The 18,905-nt window shown below is 38.9% G+C and overlaps 2 protein-coding genes across 2 annotated transcripts; one reads left to right on the top strand and one right to left on the bottom strand.

Annotated features, from left to right (window-relative positions):
- The first annotated feature begins 1 nt into the window (after position 1).
- On the top strand, positions 2-2,876 carry LOC103708327 (large ribosomal subunit protein eL33w). Its single transcript, XM_008793204.6, has 5 exons — positions 2-157; positions 250-285; positions 370-598; positions 707-749; positions 2,635-2,876. The coding sequence occupies exons 1-4, from the start codon at positions 126-128 to the stop codon at positions 746-748; spliced, it is 339 nt and encodes a 112-aa protein (XP_008791426.1). The 5' UTR covers positions 2-125; the 3' UTR covers position 749; positions 2,635-2,876.
- A 1,851-nt stretch (positions 2,877-4,727) lies between these two features.
- LOC103708328 (endoglucanase 6) lies at positions 4,728-11,463 on the bottom strand. The gene is made up of 9 exons (XM_008793205.5): positions 11,023-11,463; positions 9,839-10,051; positions 8,559-8,759; positions 7,945-8,034; positions 7,694-7,858; positions 7,063-7,347; positions 6,476-6,824; positions 6,118-6,216; positions 4,728-5,556 (listed from the first exon to the last, which is right to left on the bottom strand). Exons 1-9 carry the CDS (start codon positions 11,212-11,214, stop codon positions 5,255-5,257), a joined length of 1,896 nt encoding a protein of 631 aa, XP_008791427.4. The 5' UTR covers positions 11,215-11,463; the 3' UTR covers positions 4,728-5,254.
- Positions 11,464-18,905: the final 7,442 nt, after the last annotated feature.

The raw sequence follows: 18,905 nt of genomic DNA, 5'->3' as shown, positions 1-18,905 counted from the left end.
CGCTTTCCTCTCCGGGCGTATTTAGACCTGTTCCTACCGACCGCGTAGGGTTTTTCCCACTCGACACTGGTGGCGCCGCTCCCTCCCACCGCCCTCCAAGAAACAAACCCAGGTCGTCGGCGAAAATGGTGAAGGGCAGGCAAGGCGAGCGCGTGAGGTCCGAGAACTGTGTCCTCTCCCTTCCCCTTCTCTTTCTCTCTCCTTCTCTCTCTTTCTCTCTCTCGTTCTCATCGCCTCTATCTCTTGCAGGCTCTACGTTCGGGGAACGATACTGGGATACAAGAGGCAAGCCAGATTCTATCCCCTTACCTGATTTCCCTTTCCCCCCATTTGTTCGATTGTCCCTTTTTTTGATGGGATTTTGATCAGATCGAAATCGAACCAGTATGAGAACACGTCGTTGATCCAGATCGAGGGGGTGAACACCAAGGAGGAGGTCGCCTGGTACTGCGGCAAGAGAATGGCGTATATTTACAAGGCCAAGACCAAGTCGGACGGGAGCCGGTACCGGTGCATCTGGGGCAAGGTCACTCGCCCCCACGGGAACAGCGGTGTTGTTCGTGCCAAGTTTAAGTCCAACCTTCCGCCTAAATCCATGGTTTGAATCCGATCGAGGCCTTTGTTTCTTTTGATGGATTGGAAGCTGTTTATGTTTTGCTCACTGTTTATGTTTTGCTCACTGTTTATCTTTGTTATCTGGTTGCAGGGTGGGAAGGTTAGAGTTTTCATGTACCCGAGCAACATATAAGGTTGGTTAGCTCATAACGACAATTGGTTTCGTTACTATTGAAAACTTATTCTTTTCCGAAGATAATTAGTGGTTTGATGCTATTTTTATTTGTCATGTTTGGTCATAAGCTAGTAATGAGACTTTATTGATTATTTAAGATTTGCTATATCTACATAAAAAAATTTCTGTTTATGTTGATATGGTGTTCGTTTTTGTTACTTCTTTATGCTTACGTTCACTTTGATTGCATTAAATCATATCCTACTGTTATTATGTATTTAATAGTTGATCTAGGTACATAAATTTTAACCATGGAGAACTTCCTTGCTATCAATATTGTTTGTTGTATCGACTAGCCCTAATCCCAGAGATGCATTTTGTATGCCTTAGCTTCTCTTTGATAACACTTTCTTATATCACATCTATGTGTAAGATTTGTTATTTGACCATGTCTTTTATCTTGATTCCGAGTTTTGCTTGTAACTATTGTTGCTTATCCTTGTACATTCATTGCAAGGGAAAAAAGCTTTGTCCTTTGGGTTGGTTTGACAAAGACTTCTGTAAACCATCTCAAAGCAATCCAGGTCGTGCTTGCCTTGCATGCTATTGTTTGTAATAGTGCAGATTACCTGCTCATATGTTCTTTTTCCAGTATCTTGTGTTATATTTCTATCTGGCTTGTTGGGTTATTTTTTGGGGTCCTTTGGGAGGATGGATGTAGTTGCTCTTACCACACTTGCTGTTTCTAAACTTCCTGTTTTGTCCATACTTATTCGTTAATGTAACAGGAATTTTGAAGTTGCTCCTTAGCGACACACACTTAAAATTATTTAGCCGGCAATGTTGATTTGCCTTCCTGATTTCAAGAAAAGTTCTCTTGCAAGAGAATTGCCTTGGTCGGCATTTTGATAATAATTCATAAAAGGGTTGACTGCTGGTTGAGAGATGTTCCTAAAAATTTTATGATCTCTTATTTTTATGGTTCGTGCTCTATATTATTTAGTCCACAAAACTAACCTATAGATATGGGACAAGGCTTGTCATCTGCTGTCCATACTTTTAATCTATATTTTCATTTTCTGAATGTCGGGGATCTCTCCATTGCATACAATTTGAGTTGGGTTCTGCTTTTCTCTACAATGGGATGTATTTAAGTAGGTTAATAGACTTTCTGCCACTGTCGCAAACGGACTCTATAGGTAGCTTTTACTTCTAAGAAGATATTTGTGGAAACCTTACTGTTGTGACTTTCCTTTCTGAAAGGGAGACATCTTTTAAATGTAAGGTCTGATAATTTCATCTTTTGATTTATATTTTTTTGGCCTTATACTACATTATTCACAATGGGCTGCAAGGTTACCTTTTTCTAACTAGATAAATTGAAAAATGCGAGCATAACTTAGTTTCCTTTTTTCTAACTTCACATGATCTGCTTGGTTGGATGTTTTGTTGGACACTCCTTAGGGTTTCATCGGACATAAGAAACTTCATTGCATGTATAGGTCTCTTTACTGTGTTTTATTTAAAGAACTGACAAGGAGAGTCGCGCTTTAAACCTGTTGAGTGTGTCAACCAAACTCCCTGGCTGTCATGGTAGTGCTTTATTCCTGGAGCTATCCTCAGAATACTTGGTACTCCCTGATTTACCAGGTTGTGAAGAAACCTATTCGATTGCTTACAATATTACCTATTAATTAAATACGATTCTAGACTGAGGAACATCTACTCGGACGAGATATGTCAGTTTTATATAGATGGTTCTGTTCTGTGCTGTCCAGATATGCCTGCACTTCAGTTCCTTTGTGCACACATGCAGGAGTTATATCATATTCTAATCTAGTATCATTCTCTTGTTGCTCCATACCATTGCATGGATCCTAAACCTGTCTTTTTTTTCTGTTTAGGTGTACTGCAGTTGCGTAATTTAAGGAGGATGAATTGTAGCTGAGTTTGTGGCATTGTGACTTTAATGTTTCTATTAGTTGTTTCAAAAGTTTTGATTCTATGTTTATGTCATTTTTTGACGTTTGGACATCTATGACCTTTTGATTGTGCCAGCTAAACGTTGAGTATTTCTGCAATCTCCTCCTAACGAAGGAGAATATTAATTTGCGTCATGAATGCCATTATAATTGCATTGGTTGAACTTGATGGGTGGCCAGTCATTTATAATGTACGTTTAGAGAGCAGTGGATGATGTTTGAGCGTTGATCAGTTTTTGAGGAGAGATTATTGTTTAAATAATCATTTATCTGTTCATTAGTTAACAGGGAGCCTCACTATTTCTTTTGCGGTTACTTGGTAAGATTTAGATTTCAATTCGGGTTACAAGCTAGGCACGAATTAGCTTTCACTGCGTATTGTATCAATTTCCAACTCAGGCCAGTTTCAATTATAAAATTTATTCGGGTTACTTTTTTTTTTGGCTGAAGTGGGTACTGTTTAATTGTTGCTTGAATGTGTGCGCGCGTTCCTCTTCTTCCTCTAATGCCGAACTTTTTTTTGCTGAGCACCATGCTTTTGGATCCTACCATACTGCACCGATGCCCAGTAATAACAAATTGCCCCTGTTTTGTGTCGTCCCATACTAACGTAGATCCACAGATGCTACCAAACGGGATCTTGATATCTGTTCAAGATCCACTTCGATGTTTTGGCTTTCTTTTCAACATCTGACGTTTCCTTTTTGGTGACTGCTTTGTTGGCCCTTATTTGAGGTGGGGGTTATGTATTGTCCTACTTTGGTGTGGCTGTGGATCATTTATCTGCACTACAAGCATTTTCCATCAATTTCTTCCAATGTGAAGTAAAATCTCTCCCTCTCACGCCCTCCTTACTACTATATCATGGGGGAGGAAGTTACGCCCAAGATGAGGTGTTTGCGTAACCTTTACCCTCATGCTTGAAAGCGAGGGGAGGTGAGTACAGAGCTAATGGATTGATGATAGAGTTGTGTATTCTTTTTCTTCTGAAAGAAAAATTATAGTGTTAATACGATGACAACTCCTTGAAGATAATGAGGATTTAGATGATGGAAACCTTTTTTGTTTGCATAAAATGGAACTAAAAGTCATAAATTGCTTCTCATTCTTTCTTTATTTTAAGGTAAGAATACCTTATATTTAACAAAGGTTTGGAGAAATTGATACCATTAAGATAATATCTTGAATTAGTAATCATAGAAATTACAACTAATGGTAGGTCCAAGTGTCAAAACACAGTCATGTTCAGCAAGGGTTTGGTCTTCGGTGGAACCAACAACACCAACGGATTGTATTTTGAGTTCTATAAGTGGAGCTGCCACGTGCAACTCCAGTTGTAGGCACATACCAGCTCACTTGTTTCGATGCCTACAACTCAAATTACATAAATTGAGTTGCTTGTCAAGCTGCAACTTCGAGCTATCTTGTGGTAAGTGGGCTTGCAATTAAAAATAGCTATCGGATGAGTTATGACCACTCAAATAGGTAGAAAAAAGTCTAGTTCTTCCCATATCCTCTCCTCCCTCTCCAAACTTCCTCGTTGCATGCCTTCTTTGCCATCTGTCCGACTAGCGCGTCCCCACCCACCCTACCCACTATTCATTTTCACCCGGTCCCCTACCCCAACCTCTTCTTCTGAACTACCCTTATTTACAGCGCCCCTCTCCTCCATCTTCAACCTATTGAATGTTTGTCCAAAATACCCATCTTTTACACGAACTCTCCTCCGGATACAAGAAGTGAGCTATCTTATAAACCAAATGCTACAACTTAAGTTGCAATGCAATTTCAGTTACAAGCTCCAAAGCAGTCCCTGACATGAACAACCGTACATCCGTAATTACCATCAAAGAGATCCGCTTGAGATCTAAGACCGGGTATTTTTTCCCATTCCATACAATTTCCTTGCCATGATCATGTCAGTTGCCTCGAATGTTCAATAACAGACATCTTCTCGAGGAGATCAGAGTTATATATAGCAGAAAATTATCAATCACTGGAGTTAAGAATAATGATAGGACAAAAGGTTCAAAATATGATTATAGATGATTTAATGATCTTGGAAACATGCCGCATTCCCTTCCTTTAGTCTTAGCTGCATTCTAGATCTCGGTTAAGCAACAGGTTTCAGTTACTCAGCGCAGGCTGCCTCAGATGAAGGCTGGCTTCGCGCTTCATAAAAGCAGCATGCTAAAATCTTTATTTATACGAAAATCTCAAAGCTTTCAACAGCAGTACACAACCAGTTGTTGATGAGTAAGAAAAGTAACACAAACTCCTAAATATCAGTTGAGAAGGCCTCAACTCCCAACTATCTCCATCTCATTATCTTCCAATCTTCATGGGGTGTTGGAAGAAGAGGAGAAAGAGGATGAGCACTCCCTTTGTCCCTTCACTCCTTTCTCCCCAGTGCCTCGCACTTATTAAATATATCCTTAAGTCCCTCCCTGGACTATACTATATAACTGCACAACTCATACATCACCACACCTGAGACCAATCAATCTCTCTGTTGCCTTTTCAATTGAATCTCTACATGATCTCAGACCAATGTATACCCTGAGACCCAGATGTCAGCTGGAGAACTTGCGTGGATGTACACAAATTCGAAGCTCTTTCCCGCAGGCAGAGAGTTCATCCAAGTTGGGAATACAAAGACATTGCTGGACTTGCTGAGCCCCCATAATGGGCCATAAAGCTTAGATATAGAAATGTTGAGATCCTTTACCGTCTTTGATGATTTGTTAGTCACCACCGTGGAATACCTGTAGTAGGTTTTTCCCTTGTGATTCCATGATGTAGTTTCCTTTTGCTCGACAATGAATGGTGAGTTAGGTTTAGAAACTGCATTAAAACAACAAAACCTTCAGTCAGCTGATTCTAAAGACTTAACGGATGATAGAAGTCCTGTAGGTTAATGCAAAGCTTGAAGTATTATAATCTTCAAAATTTTATGTTTGGCGCACGAAGGAAAATGTTTCTGTTGTAGCAGATATGCTGGATCTGAAAAATTTAGTGTTCGAATTTTGGATTTAAGTTTTACAGGAGTTTGGTTTATTATAACTTAAGGGGCAGGTAAAAATCATGGAGTTGGTAAAGTTATAGTAAATGCTAGTTTTCTCCCTGCTCGATTTCATGATATTTGGCCTCCCTTTAAAACTTTAAAAAGCACAAATGGTAGTAGGAGTACAATAGTCGGCTTACCCTTCATGTTTTATGGGGAGACAAAAGAGATCAAGATGTTAAGCACCCGATATAGATTTCTAGTCATTAAGAACAAGAGTTTTGCAAACAAAGATAAAGTCCTATCAATGATAAAATCAGTGTACTTTCAACTGCTTAATTGGATTGCCAGACAGCATAAGCACAATGAAATGAATTAACTAGCAGGTGTCTATAAAATACCTGGAGCAGGAGTAGATGGTTCGGGCTGAGGCAAGGGCTTCATTTTCTCCCTCTTCACGCGTATAGTAGGAAGAGGTATAGTAGGTGCAGGAAGCACCACTGCAAGCAAGATGCACAACCTCAGCAATTTCAATCCAAGTTTAAAAAAACAGAAGAAAAAAAAGAAGTTGTAACCAAGGTTCATCGTTTCGGTACTAGACCTTATACCGGTATTGAACACAGTGTCAATACGGTATTGACTTTTTTGGTGTACTGAATGTCGATATGTTATCCATACCGAGTACGAATATCGAACTGGTATAGTACAGTATGCTTTGAACCGATAAGGCATACCATGGTTACAACTGAGAAACTATACCAGGAAAGAGTTGGCTGAAACCACCGCTGCCACCATGAAGACGGGCCAATACACCGAGCATAGGAGCATTGTTATAAGTTGCAGGCTCGGTCTGCTCATAATTGTCCCTTCGATCAGCGAAGTCGTCGTAGGCATCAGGCCCGCCGACAATGGCACCATCAAGGAGGTTGGGATCACCGGCCTTTCGGCCAAACCATGTTTGATAACCTCCCCTGCAGCTCACAAATGCAGGGTCGACCTTGATGGACACAATTGAAGAGGCACGGTGGTGGACCTGCTGTGGGTAAGTCCTGCCATATCCCACCATATAGCTTGTCGCTCTTGGGTTGTCTCCTAGTATATAATCAACCTGCAGAAAAAGGCTCGGAAAACATTAGATGGCGGCACCTTTATGATTCCATTAGATAGTAACCTCCATTTTTGAGACATGCTAACTCCTTTTAAAGCATAGAGTTGGGAAAAATAAGATCAGTAGAAGTATGTTTAAGTGTTGCATTAGTTGTAAGGGATGCTGTTGAGCTCAAGATAGATGCATGAGATGCAGTGTTCTGTGTTAAAATATATATAGAGAGAGAAAGAAAAATCACCTGAGACTTGGCAAACATGAGAAGCTCTGATGGTGTGGCAATTCCGGCAGCACACTGTATGTTCCTCCCAGCAGCTGAAAGGTGGTCGGAATAAACAGTGAGGAGGAAGGAGGCACTTGTCGCAAACTGCATATTGTTCCAACTTCGGTGGAACAGCAGGCCTCCAGGAGTCCTCTGAACATTGTGCGTACCCTTTCCGAGGCACGAGCATATGAAGTACTCTGCCTTCTGCTGATATCTTTCAAAGACCGGTGAATGACGAGCTGCTTTCCCTTGGAGAAGGAACTGTGGATGGTGAAGACACCATTAGACAAGATGATTTGATATATGTTTCCGTAAACAATGCGGTAAAGCATAGTAATTTACTACATGATACTGGCATTTCAACAAAAATGCTTACTGCCTTGCATATTTGAGCAAGGAAGAATTCAGATTTCTTCAAGTGGGACTAGAAGGAAGGCTTTTGTTATGCTCATGTATGAGCTGCTGTGTCCCATACATAAGCATGCACAAGGGTCCGCATGGGCACCTACATATATGGTTTCAAGGCCTGGTTTGGGCCCATTTACCGAAACCCATCCAGCTTTCCATGACCTTGGCCCATCTCACTGGTGCTGATAACTTAATATACCTTGGAGGCGAGAACTTGAACACCAGCGTATTTGACGTCCCACCCGAACTCGGTCATTGCCCACTGGGTCCCACCCAAAGCATCACCGTTGGTCCCCAAGAAGTCGAGGTAGTACCGGTCGTTCGTCGCCTGGTACAGCCACGCCGCGGCCCACAGCAGTTCATCCTGTACGAATACCAACAGATGATCTCAACCGTCCGACAGGTGGACCCATTCAATAATCCCAGTGTCTCGTGATTGCGCACACTTACCCCGTATCCGCTGACGGATGTGTAGTACTTTCGGGCGACGGTGATGCTGCCGTCGTACTTGCCCCTGTACTTGTCCGCGAACTCAAAGAGCTGCCGTTGAGAATTAAGACAGAAACGTTAATTATGTTAATAATCTCTTAATTGCCTATTTATTTTCCCTTAATTGGCCTCGTACTCTACGATAACGGATTGAGTGACACGAATCACGAGGCAAAGTCCTTTTTTCTATGGTGACGGTGCGGGGCATGATAGTAATTTAGCAGCCAGGGATCCAAGGCGGGATCGCCGGAGAGGATCCGAGGGCGCACCGACACGGTGTCCCACGTGACTCCAACCGTCGATCTTTCTAGAAAGATGCCGATCACAACGGCCCAGAGCCCGAGTCGCGGAGACCATTAAAAACTCGCAGTGCCGATGGGCGCCATCATTTATTGAAACGAACCCCGGACACACCCGCATAGGCATTCCTATGCGTGACTACGGGAAAAATTTATACTGGGCGCAGTGTAGACAGACAATATGGTATGTTACTAACATGTGCCGGACACAGGATATGGCTTGGGTTAAGGGATCAGAGAGGTGCTTCAGAGCTAGAAGAAGAGTTAGGTTCGGACCTGCTTTGCATGGCTGAGGAGCTGGTGGGAATAAGCCGGGTTGGACCGCCGGAAAACAATGGAAGCTGAGGCCATTGCGGCTGCCGTCTCTCCGGCAAGGTCCGATCCAGGATTGTTGTGATCGATCCGATAGGCCATCCGGCTCGTTGTCATGTCCTCGGGTCGCTGCCAGCAGTAGTGATCTGAGTTCCCATCCCCCACCTACACAAAATTAATCAAGTGAGCTTAATACAGATAATTAGGTTGAAATGCCCCTTTATGATCTTTGAACTAATTTGAACTCCAAAGACCTTTTGACCGTTTTCCATGTGTAAGAGTTCGTTATGCAATTAATTAAACGTTTCAATTGAGGAAGCAGATAGCAGCACTGTGGTTTTGTGTAAATAAATGTGATGTACAGTTCTCACAGGTGATTGCCTGGGACACCCCAAGCAAGGGAACATTAAAACGGTGCTAATATAGCCAGACAACACTTTTTTAATGGAAAAAGTTATAGATATGCAAAGCTCTAAACAAGACTCAATGATGTTTTAAAAGGTACTTAGAAAAGGGTTAATTTTAAAGGGGGTGGGAAGAGCTCCAAATAACTTAGTACATTCACAAATTTCACCTCTGGATGAAGATTTAAGTTTGTGTTTTGCAATGTACAGTAAAAAAGATAAGCCCAAACCTCTCTACTTTATAGTTAACATATCCACCTATATACACTGGAGTAAGAGGTCCCATATGAAAAGGTCAAGCAGCAGTCATGATGAATTATTTGGTCATTAAACTAGGCAGTCAAAAAGAAAAGAGCAGCCAGGAATATAGAGAATAGTCCTTCTGTTCTCACCGTAATAGGTCAAGTTAAGCATATGGAATTAAGGAAAAGTAATATTCTTTTACTTAAGTTAGGAAAGGTAACTAGGTGCCAGACAACCAAAGAGCCTTTCAGTTCCAACTGCAGGAGAACTACTGTAGTCTGTAGGACAACTAGTTGAAGGTTGATCCAATCTCATTTAATTCCTTTTGCAAAATGGTGTACGTGTTGAAAACAAGACAAAACATAAAAAGACCAAAATAAATATCTTCTGTTCCCAGATATAGATTAGGAAAAGGAAAGGCCAATGCAGCTACATGTACAGTAGAAAGGTCCCTCCACCACACCAAGTAGAACTTCTCAAATGTAAAGCTATCAAAGTAACAGATGCTTGAGTTATTTTCTGTTTATCTAAGTTAGTGCTTTTTGAGAAATAGATTACAAAGCTCACTAAGAAGGGATTTTGGAACAGGACACCCACCTCTCCATAGAGGACAAAGGGCTCTGGATGGGCTTTGATGAGGTAGTCAGTGCCCCACTTCACAGCCTCCATGGCATGACCCAGCTCTCCAGCTGCAGCCATCTGCTTCCCATATTCAGCAATGCTCCATGCCATCATGGTGATGGTGAAGGCCATTGGCAGCCCAAATTTCACATTGTCCCCTGCATCATAATAGCCTCCAACAAGATCTACCTGTAGTTCAAAAAGCAAAAAGAAAAAAAACGAAAAAAAAAAATAATAATTCAAAGATAGAAGAAGAATCAGATCTCTCCTCCTTTCCCTAAATAATTGTTAAGACGCAGGTTGATTCTATAACAAAGAAGTGCTCATTTGTTGTTCTGTTTTCTGTAACAAATTCACAAGAAAAACTGATATGCCTATTGAATTATCATTGGGTTGGTAATTTTAAATATACCCTGAAGAGGTAAATTTCACCATAAGAATTCTCTTCTTTTTGTTGTCAGCATTCTCATTCAGACTGATATGTTTGAAACCCAATATGAACACAATGGCATTATCAAGCTCTGTAAACATTTTAAAAAGGGAAGGAATTGGACCTGCTCATCAAAAGTAGATCAAAAAACAGAAATTTATAGTTTGTAAAAACAAGAAATAATTCAAAGTACAAGAAATTTGATATTTTATTCAAAAGACAGAGAGACCGAGATAGAATGACAGCAAGCAAGGGAAGTACGGTATGGAGATACCCCTTCTTAAGGCCCATAAAATCTGCCTTTCTGATAAGCCTCTGGAGACACATCATTGACAAAAAAAACGTTAAAATGAAAATGACAGCAAAAAATTAAAGCAAGGGTCAAAAGAGGAATTCGTTTTGGCTTGTGGGGATGGGGCGAAGAGTCTATTTCTGCTTTTCAAGACAACGAAGCTGTTTAGGTTACGCCCGTTCCATTACTTACAAGAAAACAAACAAACAAAAGAAGAGAGAGAGAGAGCATAACCCCACATCCGATAATGAGAAAGGAGCACATTTACTCAGCTAAACTTAGCTGTTGAACATTATTAAAAAAAAAGAAACTAAAAACAAAAACCAGAAGAGGAAGAAGAACGAGAGCTATTTAAGAAAAAAAAAATACAGGCAGACGAGGTGCAAGGCTTCAAAAATGTGTGATAATGAGAAATAGAGAGAAGCAAAAGGAGCTTACCCCGTTAGCCTTTCCATCATGCAGCCCAGAGTCAGCTCTCCAGGTGACTCTCTGGTTACTGGGGAGGTACCCAGACCTCTGGGCCTCAAAGAAGAGAATGCACTTACTCAGGGCCTTCCCATAGTCATGCCCAGCAAGAGCCAGAGGCATCAGAACCAGCAACAGACTAAATTGCACCACAACCCCACCCATACCTCAAAACAAGGTTATTATTATCAAGAAGAAGGCTTTGAATATAAAAAAAACGAAAATGATGCTCCAAACGGGAAGAAGACACAGAACACCTCACAAGCACAAAGAAGCTGATTTCAACTTAATAAGCAGCAATGCAGGTGTGGTTTATTAGCAAAATTTAACTCCTAATAAACCTTAAATAAAGGTGGAGACAAGAGGCAAGGGTGAGGGGAGCAAAGAAGAGAGAAGGGTGGGATGGGAGGGAATGAAGAAAAAATGAGGAGCCCTGGCGCCCTATATATGGAGAGGGAGGTGAAAATTGTCTTTTTCTTACAATTTTAAATTAATATAAGAATAAATTTTTTCTTTGCTTTTTTTTTTCCTAAAGAGAGAGAAAGAGGGGATGAAGCAATTTTCTAATCAAACATGTAGTTACCAATAAAGCTGTGGATTGCCTAGAGACAATTTATAATTTATTGTTTTTAATTTTATTAGATGCATCTGTAATCTAATAGTGTAAAGGGCTCATTAATAATAATAATAAAATAAGAAAAATAAAATTAAAAAAAAAAGAAAAAAGAAGAGAGAGAGAGAGAGAGAGAGAGAGGAAGGGGGGGTGGGGTGGGGTGTTTAAAAACGGTTGGCGTGCGAGAAAACATCCCATCTGGCTCCTGTGCTCTCTCTCAGCAGCCGGTCTCTCCATTGGGTTAAAAATAAGAGTAAAAGTAACTTTTTAATTTTACTGCCGTTAAAAAAAAGGAAATGGATGGCCTTTATTAGAGCAGTTATTGTGAAGGTGAACAGTTGGTCACGGGAGTCCAGTGATGGAAGACATCCATGCCGTCCACCTGTTGCAAAGGATCAGCAATGGACCGCCGCAAATGACTTGCGATTGGGAATTTTTTATTTTATGTTTGGGTTTTGGGTTTTTGGGACTTCGGGAAAGAAGGATTAAAAGAAAAGGGTGGGGTGGAGGGAGGGAGTAATTTTTTTACCCAAGATTATTCGCTTTTTTTTTTTGCTTAAATAGATTATTCGCTTTTTTACGGGTCTACGTGCCTCTCTTGTTGGAGTGATTAAAGAACAGTACGAAGGTTTAGCAGCAAATCAAGGCCCCAAAATCACTTTCTTCTTGGAGTGGTTAACCAACAAAGCAAAGATTTACCTTTTTTTTAAGAAAAGTAAAGCAAAGATTTACTTTTACAGTCATCAGCGAGATTCTTAGTCTTCTTCTTCCAGTTTACTTCGTAATCGTTTAGCTGTCTGCAATGAAAGATTTGGGCCTCCATGGTGTAATGCTGAATGCTTGCAAATCAGCAGGAATAAGATATTTTGTAATTTTTCATACAAAAGATATACTGAATTTTACAATACTAAGTCTTTGGTGCAGGAATGTTTTATGATACCTTAAATTGAAGATTTTAGAATTTTTATTGATATGTACTTTTAAAATTCATATTTTTCTCTCTCAATCATTGTGTCTCAATCATAATGCCATGCAGTGGCCTCAAAAATCTGATCACAAAGGTCTGCATTGAGTCATCCCTAGTCCTAAGCTTCACTTATTTTGCGGTTCTAGTGAGAAAAATATAATTATGCATGTCTAAATATTGAGGATGTATCACTTGTGACTTCAACATACAATCTTTATTTGCTTTGTAGAGAGGGGTGAGTGCTAACATGCTACCAAAGTTCCAAGATTCTTGGTGGATCTAATGGGACTTGTGTTTCTTGTTGCATTAGCATTTTAGAACGTTTTTTTTTTTGAAGTAAGGATTTGAGAAAGATCGAAGAGATTAAGGTTTGCATCTTTAGTACTTCGGCAGGTTTAGGATCTAGCAAGAGTTAAACAAACATCGAAGCATCGAAGCCTTCACTGAAGACAAGGAGACAGGCTTCCTCTTTAAATGTTAAATGTGTTCCCGCACAAGCTATGATGGTATCTTTCAAAGATGACCCACCATTGAAAACAGGAAGAAAAAGCGGTTGAAATTAGATGATAGCCATTCAAAAGTAGTTCTCTTTGTTCACTTTAACTCGGGATAAGATTTTTTTTTTTTTTTTTTGATAGAAACTCGGGATAAGAATAGTTTAAAGGTACGAGGCAGGTATAGTTTCCAAACCAATTCTTATTGAAGACTGCAAAGAAATGTAAACCGAAGAAGGAGATTTTCAGAGGCCGTCATAGCGTGGATGAGGGAGCATTGATAGTATAAAAATATCCACAGCCGTAGCAGCTTATGAAATGAAAGTTTTTGATATAAAAAAAACTCAAACTCGATGTAAATCACTTTGGTCATTATGAGTAGCCAGAAACGAGATCCGCCACATCGAATTCTTTCAATTGGATCAATCTCTAGCCATATAGCTTCAAAAAAATACATTGTATGTACCGTATATCTTTACGTCGCTTCTTGCCGCTGTCTGCCGACTTTATTGTACTCTTTGGAAGCTCCTCCTTTAGTAACACAATTGTCACATATATCACTATGTCAGTGTGAATTACTAACCTGGTAGGCCAGTGTCTTAGTAGAGAAAGCTGGTTGGTAGGCTTAAATAAAAGGCCATGGTCTGGACCCAGTTAGCCTGATATGTGTACCGAAAACAAGTGGAACCTTCCTCCAAAGGGGACGAGGTTCCGCTTGTTCAATGTGAATGGCATTAAAGCTTCGTCTTGCATACTTGCACATCATGCTTTTGGCGAGAGTCCGTGCTCAACCGTCAGGGTAGCAGGTAGCAAACAACTCTTAACTCACTTTTCATCTTTCAAGCGTTATCTTTTTTTCTTCTTCCTTAATTATCGAGTGGTACAGTTAGTGTATCGCATTTCCTTGAAAACTGCCTCCTTTTAATTTTACTGCCCCCTTCCAACTGATCCTACTTATGGTGTTTTAATCTTGGTATGCAGTACTACCTTTTACTATGCATGTTTGTATTGATTCATGAAAATTGATCATAACTAAGCCGTTTTTGGATGAAGCCCGATTAACACTGACATCTTCATTTATTTTTGAGCAAAATGGACGTCTGCATTTCACGATGATCGATAGTTAGAAATCCAATCAAAAGGTGACATGTTTTTTTCTGTTCATGTATTGGTTAAAGCTTGGAACTGGACGGATGGCTTTGTGAGCTTGTCACAACCATGTAGGGCATTGGAATGGTGACAAGTAAACAATGTAGTCTCCAGTGGCAACTAATTAAGTAATATTCTTCATGGTCGTATAGAGATGTCAGTGGGTTAGGTTATCTATAAGTAACTAAGCTCAAGCAACATCTGCAGGCTCGAACCCGATTTGATAAAAAAAAACAATATTCAAGACCAACTCTACTCGGCTCGAATATCAACTATTCAATACTCAAGTTTGAGTTCGAGCCTTAATCATAACTAAAAATATAATTAAAATAAAATAAAACATAATATTATATTTTAAATATTAAATTAATAATATTATATATACACACACACACTCTCTCTCTCTCTATCAGATTCGCACTTTCAAGCCGAGTACTTTACTATTTGAGCTCGATTAGAAAACTATTCGAGCTATTCGAGTTAATTTTTAAGCTCGAGTATTTTAAATCGAGTCGAGTTCAAGCCTCTAGCTACTCGACTCAACTCAACTCGAGTGCACCCCCAAGCAACAATCATCTACAAGTGGCTTCCTTCGGACAATCGCTAAATGGTTGTAAATAAAAAATTTTATGGGCCAGAGAGCTTATATATATATATATATACACTTTTTTTGGGCAATACGGTGGTTTAGATCAACCATTTAGCATGAGGAGGGAGAACAAATTTCGATTAAGTAAAATTCAACCTGATAATAGTCATGCACAAAGTTCTTAAGGAAAACAGACGTGCCGGTTTGGTTGATCTTATTGTTGCCACCGTTTTCAGAAAAAGAAAGAAGTTTGATATTGTCAAACGGAATCCAACCTAATAATAGTCATTTCATTGTGGTTGCCCAATTTGATGATCGTCTTTCTTGGGCTAAGAAAACATCTTATTTAGTAGTCGTAGCATCCTCAAGAAAAAGTAACGACATATATATAACCATGACGCCTAAAATTGGGCATTAGGTCTCTAGAGACAATGTGAACGGCAAACCGAACCTACTGCATGGAAATTAGTAGAATTAAGTACAAGATTAGAGAAGAAAACGGGTTCCACTGCTCCAGTCTGATCTTCATAGTTAGCATATCAAGGAAGGAGCCAAATTGGAGAACATTCGTCCATGGAAATCGCAAGTGGCTTCTTCATCTACTTTAGAAAAGCGTGTCACTGATGGCCAATAACCTGCCATTGGTATAGCTAACGTTAGCACAGCATCACGCTTTCCTCTTTTTCACCTCTTGAGCCTTTTCTTTTAGTGGAATTGGAACTTGCTTTTCACAAAAGCAAGTCATGTGTTCATACTCTGAAGGTCATAGCAGTATAGGAACTAGGAAGTTCAACAAAGCATAATGGCTAGAAAATTAAAAAATTGACCATCGCAAAATCTGAGTAAATCTCTTTTCTTTTGACCTTATGACAATAGATGATTAATACGCTCTAAAATCGATCCATGATTGAGTCCATAATATTGTTTCTAGAGAGCTTTCATATCATTTAATAGTAAACTTGACAAGCATGGTGCTCTGTAAGTTCCAATTACTATGATTATCACTTTTTTGATGACCCAATGATGGTGCTCTATAAGTTCCAAGTAAGATTTTGCTCCATCTTCAAAAGCAACATATATGATGCATCATGATCTACATTTTAAAATATAACTTTGCATCTTCATGCAAGAAAGCATGCATAGGCCCAACTAGCAAAGAGTTTCCCATTTGGTAAGAAGGATTATATTGAAAAAGGGATTGTGCATATTAATATTTAACTCGGGCTAGATAGTCGTGGAATATGAAATGCAACTCCGCTTTCTTTACGACAACTATGTATCTATTAAAAGGTATGGTTTGGAACTATTTTGGTTATGATTGATATCTAATGTTAACGGTTGGATAAAAATAAACCACAGAAGAAGAAGAGTACTAAGTGTAGATTTTTCAAACTATTGAATATAAGTATATAAAAAGCCAATATAATTTACTCGAAAACAAAAAATATGATTTGATGTACACATCCAGCCAGCCACAGACACTCCCATTCGATTCTGTGAACTCCTTGAATTCTCGCTGTTCTCACTGCTATGTGAAGAGGACGAGTGGAGCCAAAATGGGATGGAGGACACCTCTCTTCCCTACCATCCAATGAGTTCACACTTATGAGTCGGTCCACCACTAAGCCATCTCCAGAAGGGAGACTATAAGTATCTTCCTGTACATGGAATTCATTCGGCATGATCATTTGTTCCGATCGGCAACCAGCGGATTGAGTTTTTTTTTGCTGGCATCTTTTTGCTGGAGCTTCAATATGAAGTTTTGATGCAGCTTTTTTTAGAAAATGTACGTAAAGTATACTTGGTGCCGCTTTGCTGTACTTTTATACTAGCCACAATGCATAGCAGCGTAAGGTTAGATGCCAAAGGTTTGAATCCTGAACAGCTTCCAAGTGAAAAGATAGCATACTCTTGTGTCTATACCTTTGTATAGATAGATTTATGCATGCGATAGTTGTGCTGAATATGATGGTATATAAGTCCGTAGATTTGAATGCAACGGAAATAGAGAAAAGGAGGAGATGAACGTGACATATATCGTTTTGTCTAACACATTCCAGCTTAAGTTGGTCCATGTAAGGATCTGGGGGTTTTATTTGGCTTGAGACCATGGTTTTGAATAATATAGTCATGCTTTCTCCTTAATTTTTGATATATTTTCCCGCTGCATGAAAGAGAGTTGAAGTAAAATGCAAGATTTACAACCCACGAAAAGGATATAAATAAAATAAGGTTTTATTTTTTGCACTTATACCCTCTAAAATATACAAAATTGTATGAATATCTTCGTAAAACTACTATTTTCATGTATATCCTCATAAAATACTTATTTTGCATGTATACCTATCTTTTTTTTTTTCTTTTTTATATATGTACCCATACCATCTAACGCCGTTCAAAAATAAATGATTTAAATTTGAAATGACTGAAATACCTTATAGGTAGATGTGCAAAAAAAAAATTATAAGGATACATATGCAAATAGCAACTTTGTAAGGATATCCATGCAATTACGCATATTTAGGAAGGTATACACTTAAAAAAATCAAATAACTCTTAATAATTCATTTGTTCTTAATAAAAAAAAGTGGCAAAAAAATTAATATTATCATGTCACATAATCTCATATTAATATCAACTCTTATAGAATGAATTTTGTTACTTTTATGAAATTTTCGCTCAAAAACAAACAATAACTCAACATGTACAAATGACTAAAACATATTTTACTAGTCTAAGCATCTATATTTAATTTAAATTTGATATACTTTAATCTTGTAAAAATAATGAAGAATATATAGATGTCATAGATCCAATAATGATAATTATATTAAAATCAAATGAATAATAACATTACCAAAATGATCACCTAATATTTCAACTTGATTGAGTTATGATCTTAAAAAAATTGACAATATGGCTCAATCTTTTTTTGACTTATCAATTCAACTGAATCATAAAAAACTTAGAAAGTTCCAGACAAGTTTTGATATTTTTTTAATAAATTTTTTGAATGTAAAACCTTCTAAATATAAAAAAATTATATGAATATCCTTGTAACTTTTTTTCTACATATCTATCCATAAGAATATTCCAGTCATTTTAGTTTTAAGTCGTTTATTTTTTACTAACTGAGATAGGTACATATGCACAAAAGAGAGAGAGAGAGATAAATGTAAATAGTAATTTTATGAGGATATTCATATAATTTTATATATTTTAGAAGGTATACATACAAAAAAAAATCTAATAAAATATCCTGGTCAAACCCCTCCCCAAAATTGCATGGTTTTCAGATGAACTGCCAATAGCAGATCCCTACACGTGTGGGGGAGCAAGTTGGTGCTTCCCATAGGGGACCAACTAACATGCTAATTGATTTCGTCATGCTCATGGCCGCATGCCCTTGATGCCATCTTTCTCAAACTTTGTGAAGAAGAAAACGGAGGAACATGGAAGTATAAAAACAGAAAGGGGAAAACCTCTGGAGTGGTCCATCCTCCTTTACAGTGGCTTCACGACAACATGGGCAACAGAAGCTAGGGACCGGTGAGCACGGCTTCAAAAATGGCACTCGGCAGAGTTGGCAAGGCCCATGCAACGTATCTCAGTGTATTACTATAGGAACCAGTGATTGTGATTGGTTGCATACATGGTCATGCTGGTGCATGCAATGTAGGCAATAACAGTATCTGCCAAAGGGTTGCTCATTTTATCGCTGTATCGTTAGATTTAACATGTAATTTGGCATGCTACTTTTGGTTGTCTACCTAATTTTTTTGTTTACTGGCTAAATTCCCATGCAACATATCATCGATAATCTGCTGAGTTATAATGAGCTATGCTGATATCCCTGACCCCCGTATTCCCTTGCCATAGGGATAGGTAAGGAGCAAGGTGGATATCCAAGAACATTGTTCCTTGACCAGTTGCATTGCATAGATGGAGAAATAAAAGATTCATCATCTTAATTTGTTTGTTGGTACTGATCCTCGTTCCATGCATCCAATCTTTGGTCCATAGTTACCAATAGGTCCAGGATGT

Source organism: Phoenix dactylifera, chromosome 9, assembly GCF_051530095.1.
Source record: "Phoenix dactylifera cultivar Ajwa chromosome 9, Ajwa_hap1_PhDact_Kaust_v1.1, whole genome shotgun sequence".
Classification (NCBI taxonomy): domain Eukaryota; kingdom Viridiplantae; phylum Streptophyta; class Magnoliopsida; order Arecales; family Arecaceae; genus Phoenix; species Phoenix dactylifera.
This window is presented reverse-complemented; position numbering and strand designations above follow the sequence as displayed.